The sequence below is a fragment of the Geospiza fortis genome, unplaced genomic scaffold (assembly GCF_000277835.1).
Source record: "Geospiza fortis unplaced genomic scaffold, GeoFor_1.0 scaffold145, whole genome shotgun sequence".
Classification (NCBI taxonomy): Eukaryota; Metazoa; Chordata; class Aves; order Passeriformes; family Thraupidae; genus Geospiza; species Geospiza fortis.
Window position 1 is genome coordinate 2,158,962 of NW_005054362.1, and position 5,677 is coordinate 2,164,638.

The window sequence follows — 5,677 nt, forward strand, 5'->3', positions numbered from 1 at the left end:
GGAGCTACCGGAACGGCAACGGGCGCGCGGGTCGCCGCTGAGAGGCTGCTGTGTGAGACGGGAAATGCGGGACTGAGAGAACATCACGGAATCACAGAAAATGCTGAGCCGGAAGGGACGAGAAGCATCATCGAGCCCAAGTCCTGCAGAGCAGCATTCCCCCAGAGCCGCACCGTGTGGGCTTGGAATGGATCTTAATTAATATCAACCAGTCCCAGCCCTTCGTGCCGTGGCAAGTGCACCTCGCACCAAACCAGGCTGCTCCACTTTGAACGCTGCCAGGCTTGGGGCATCCACAGCCTCACTGGGCAACTTATTCCAGTGTCTCACTACCCCAACAGTAAAAATGTCTTCCCAATATCTAACCTCAATTTTCCTTCCTTCAATTTGTACCCATTACTCCTTGTCCTGTTCCATAGTTCTTGATTAAGAGTCTCTTTCTGGAGCCCTGTAGGCTCCTTCAGATACTGGAAGGTTGCTATGAGGTCTGCACACAACCTTTTCTCCAGGCTGAACATCCCCAACTATAGCCTGTCTTCATAGCAGAACTGCTCCAGTCCTCAACTTTGTGGCCCATCCAAACCACAAGAAAATCCCAAATGTTATGTTTCATCCACTAAGGACAATGAGTAAATGTTTTCTGTGCCCTGCACACATACACAGCAGGTTGCCAATGCAAAGCATTAACCGGAAAAGAGAGTTTCAGATCAAAACATGAAAACAGCTGAAAGGCTATGACTTCTCAGAAGTGTGAGTAGTCTGCCCACTGCTCCAAAAATAGGTGGGCACAAGGGGTTTACTGTGATGAGTTTTAGGAGAAGAGAACCAGCTTGAGAGGACAATGGTCCATCCATGGGGACAATCCCAAACCCACTGCAGCCTCTGGGCTGGACTTGCCACCTTCTTGAAGTCAACTCTGCACTTTGCTACTCCAAACACAGAGTCTAGAGCTTAAAAATAATTTATTACTTTGTTTTAAGTAACAGCCATTTTCTGTATGCTGTAGAAGTACTGATTTTATGTATCTTTAAAGGTTTATATAGATTGTCTACAAAATCCAAGAGTTTTTCTCCATAATTTTTACCTATCTGTTCCATAATTTAGAAAACCAAGGGTTGCTCATAATTGCTGCAAGTAAAACAAGAAATGCCAGAAACAGGCCTTTAGCAAGACACTGGGAATATGGTTCTCCTGAAAAAAAAACCAAAAAAAATGTAAGGATGTGAAAGCTAAATTTTAGTTTATACAACAACCCAAAGATACAGATAAAAGTGTATGCAAAAGCATTCTTTCAGACAACTCCCCACATCTAATTATGTTTCAAAGAAATACAGCCTTCCATGTTTTGTGGCATCCCACATTGTTTATCATTTTACCTGTGTAAAAGCGTGTCAGTGGATAAAGGAGTTGTGGCCAGCACACCTCATTTTGATTGCAGTCAAACTCTGCATAAATCTTCTGATACCTGGAAAAAAGGAACTTTTTGGTCAATGCAATTCATGTTACATCTGCTGAACATAATGGGAGGTTATCAATGTTTGTACCAAAACTACCTGGTCACTGGAGGGGGTGGCTGAGCTGGGACTTCAATGAACTGAACAGAAGCTGTGATGGGAAGGAAGCTGAGGGTGTTTCTGCAGCCAAGCCCACACTGGAACTGCCATAAGACTGTTGAGTAACTGTAACAAAAAGCATAACTATTTCCAGCTTGAAGGCTGGAAATGAAAGTTTAGACCCTAAACAAAGCAGGAAAGGACAAAACACACAGTATTTATGAGGAGGTTGATAATCCCTGGATTTTCCACATCGTACATGGGGAGAACTTGCACAGTCTGGAAATGAAGTAAAACAGAACAGAATCCCACTTATTTGATAGGGATTGACTTGGTGGAGGGGGGGGGAAGTGTTTGCAGAGTGAAAATTCCCTGTTTCAGGAAAGAATAAAGCATTTAGCTCAGCTCCTAAGAGCTCTGCAATGGGGTAAGCCAGAACATAAGACAATCTTGTTGCTTCCACCACATGACTCCTGATGGGACGCCCTGTGTATGCCTGCTGCTGGCAGCATCATGCCTTTTATTTAATATTTCAGTGAAGTATAAGGATTATCTGCTTTTAATCATTAATTTTTTTCTTTAATTTTCATTTCAGAGGGAGAAAGGCTAACCTGGTTGTGATCAAAGGAATCTGGGTTGCAAAGTGAAAGGTGTGTAAAAAGCCAGCGACAAAACCCACCCTTTTTGTCTGTAAAATTAATCCAGGATGTGTTAGGTAAGCAAGGCTCAAAATGAAGTATTTATTTGTCAGGTAGCCAGAGACACAACTCACTTTACCTGATCTGCACAGCAAGAATTTCCTGCAGGGGAATCCCTTGCACTGCTCCCACTTTAGCAAAGATGATGCGAATATTCAGGTTTGCAGGAATATCTGGACAAATGCCTTTTAAGCCTCCAGTGCTCACATTAGAACTAAAGGGATCAAGACCTATGAAGGAGAACAGAGGGATTTAAATGTAAATATTATGGAAAACATTATATATTCCATAATTAGATTATTCTCATAGCCCAGTGAAATGCTGGTAACAGTCACACAGGAACATATTAAAAATGTTTCTGTAAAAAACACCTAAAGGAGTAATTTATCAATGGATAAATACCACGTCATATGTGCACAGGCTGGCAGTAAAATATGCAGTATCCACAGAAATACTGAATTATGTTCCTGTGTGTACACATAGATGGATGGATGGATGCAGACACATATCACTAGCTTTAGGGACTTGAAATTACAATTTGGATTTATTTTGACATGCTTTATTTACTGTATGGGCATATTTAGACTACAAAGAACAACACAAGCCTCACTTACGTATAATTTCCACCCAGTCATTTAGATCACTGTAACTGGAATTGTCCCTCTTTCCAATGTGAGTGGCTTGTACTAATGCATTCAATTTCTCAGTCACGTTTCCTCTGCAAAGAAAGAATGTAACATCACACAGAATGTAAATCTGTACTGTTTTACCACTCTGGGTTGCAATATTACTGTATCCTAAGGTCAGTTTCATCTGAAAGATGTTATCACACAACAAAAATAAACTTGAACTATTGAAGGGAAGAAATGGAAAATTATTGCAGCCAACACAATCCTCATTTGAGTAAAGAGTGAAAGCATTATTATGATTTTCCATTGAAAACAGAAGTGAGACTATTAACCACAGAAAGCTGAAACACACCCATGAATAATTAAAAAGAATGTACCAGTGCTGATGGGAGGCACTTGTAGACAGTCACATAACAATGAAGAGGGATGAAGGAGAGATAAACAATTCAGCTTGTGTAGCTCACCTTAAAAAGCTGCAATCTTCATTAATATCAACTTCCAGAATGCACCCAGAGTATGAGTCTACTCCAAACAGAACTGGTCTGTCAGTTGCTGATGCACATAAACCTCTGCCAGCTGTGAAATTAAACATTTCACTTGAGCTTTCCTATTATCCACCTTTGGATCTCCAGCTTTCAATTTTGTGCAAAACATCAAACATTAGAATGCAAAGTCAGCATGGTAGAGTTCAAAAACAGATACAAATCACTCAATTTTCCAAGAAAGCATTAAAGGTTTTCTCACTGACCTTTAAGTTTGGGAAAGAAAAACAAAATCTGGTAGAGATCTTTCACTAAAATATGTTTTAAAAAATCCAAAAACCAAATAAAGCTCCAAAATTTCAGCATTAACTACAATTGAAGTTGCAACCTCACAAGCCAATACCTGGCTGCCAAATGTTCAGGCTTCCAAGAGGATCAGAAGCATTCAGATTTGCAGCTTTCACTGGTTTTCCAACTTGATACCCTAAAAACAGAAGGGTAAATTATCAACACTGCAGAAGAATCTATAAGCATTAGCATTGTTTTAAATGTCATCAATCTTGAAGTAAATGACAAGACATTTCCATTGCAGTGGGAATGGCCTCACTTTAAATAATCAATATCTATGCAACAAAAGCTTAAGAACCATTCACTGCTATTGGCAGTGCAGTAAGGCAGGAAGGTGAAGGCTGGCAACATAAAGAAGTACAAAAGAAATATAAGATGTAATCAGTGATAAGAATCTGTACAGTACAATTTTTTTTACTTTTAATAGGCAAAATGAAGTATTAATACCTGGATTCTCAAACAGTTCCTCTCCATGAGTACTGTTTAAACTTAGAAATTCGACTGTGAATCTTTGTGTCAGGATTTCTGGTGAAAGAAAAAGGTATAGCTTTTAAATAAGTTAATTAGCAAAATGTATGTTCTATGTAGGGCACAAACTTCTGTTTTTCATTAGTGACAGAAGATTCAAATCAACACAAATTAATGGAAAACAGCCCCATAATTTTCTTTATAGAGTCCGAGGGAAATTATTTTTAAGAAGAATTAGTAAATAAGATATTCTATCACAGAATTTCCATACAGAAGATAAAGAAATAAATCAAAAATCATAAAAGAAATGTCATGATACCTCCATCACATAAGCTTCCACGGAAGACAGTGACATTTACTTGCTCAATATTCATGTCTTTCCAAATGAATTTATAATGTTCTGCAAAAGTTACATTTTGACACAGAACCTCAGCAGCAAGAAGGTTTTCTGGCAGAAGGAAAAAAGAGAAAAGGTCATCATGAAAAGCACTCTAATTAGTTCTGCTACTGCAGTTGAGAAAGAACACATTAAAACCTTGGCAAAATTCTGGAAATTACAACACTCATCTTTTTGAGAATTTATTTTACTGTTTCAATGTGCAGTGGTGCAATCCCCCATGTATGCAAGGTAAGGAACCTGATTTCCAGACCAGCTGTGATGGACTGGAGTAAATTAAATACTTCCTCCTTTGCAGGAAGCCAGTTTACTTTTTCAGTCTTAGATAACATACAAAATTCTTCCTAAGAATTGCAGCAGGTAGACATTTTAGACATCAAAATAATCTATTTCATATACCATCCAGGTTAAGTAAGAAACATTCATTAAATGGAAGAGACCTACCACTTTCGGTGATGAATTTGCCCCTGTCAGTGATGGCTCTGTAGACAACATTTTGTTGGATGAAGTCTGAGAACAAAAAACAAACAAAGGCTTCCGTTTTCACATCCAAGGTGCAGTCCTTGTTGTTATGAAAACTGAGCAGGAAATTATTTAGAAAATTAATTTTGGTAAAGACGCAGACTGTTTATGTATTTTGAAAGCAGAGCTAATTAACTGTGGGTCTCAGAGAGGTAATATAGACTAACAAAATTAGACAATTATGGAGCATAAAATAAAATATATTCATGCTGGTAATATTATCTCAAACTCCAAAATGACTCTCCATAAGTACAGGCTTTTGTAATGCAGAGAGTAACCACTTCTCACTCACTCTAAAATGCTGATGCTGCACCCTCCTGACAGAAAAAGGGCTCTGCAACAGTCTGAAAATGAGTCACCAGGAACAAGTAAATGGGACACAAAGGCCCATCCTGCTATTTCTTACCTCCTAAATCTTGGGAAACAGTGGGACACTTGCTAAAAGGTCATGAGAACCAGGAACAGAACATCCCCAAATGCTGAACTATGGCCACCACATAACACAGATGTTACATTTAGCCACTGTGCCAACAGCCCTGGGGTTTGTTCTGTTCCAGCAGCTCTGAGAAACAATGAAACA

At 39.0% G+C, this 5,677-nt stretch overlaps 1 protein-coding gene across 1 annotated transcript in view; it reads right to left on the reverse strand.

Moving 5' to 3' along the window:
- Nucleotides 1–943: 943 nt before the first annotated feature.
- TCTN2 (tectonic family member 2) overlaps nucleotides 944–5,677 on the reverse strand; it is a 7,564-nt gene continuing 2,830 nt past the window's right edge. The window contains exons 9-19 of the mRNA XM_005424061.2: nucleotides 5,504–5,535; nucleotides 5,020–5,153; nucleotides 4,498–4,626; nucleotides 4,158–4,235; nucleotides 3,766–3,846; nucleotides 3,345–3,456; nucleotides 2,866–2,969; nucleotides 2,331–2,481; nucleotides 1,554–1,679; nucleotides 1,377–1,465; nucleotides 944–1,191 (exon numbers count right to left, since the gene is read on the reverse strand). Coding sequence (XP_005424118.1) covers nucleotides 1,085–1,191; nucleotides 1,377–1,465; nucleotides 1,554–1,679; nucleotides 2,331–2,481; nucleotides 2,866–2,969; nucleotides 3,345–3,456; nucleotides 3,766–3,846; nucleotides 4,158–4,235; nucleotides 4,498–4,626; nucleotides 5,020–5,153; nucleotides 5,504–5,535 — 1,143 coding nt within the window. The 3' untranslated portion in view covers nucleotides 944–1,084. The remainder of the gene's footprint in view (nucleotides 1,192–1,376; nucleotides 1,466–1,553; nucleotides 1,680–2,330; nucleotides 2,482–2,865; nucleotides 2,970–3,344; nucleotides 3,457–3,765; nucleotides 3,847–4,157; nucleotides 4,236–4,497; nucleotides 4,627–5,019; nucleotides 5,154–5,503; nucleotides 5,536–5,677) is intronic.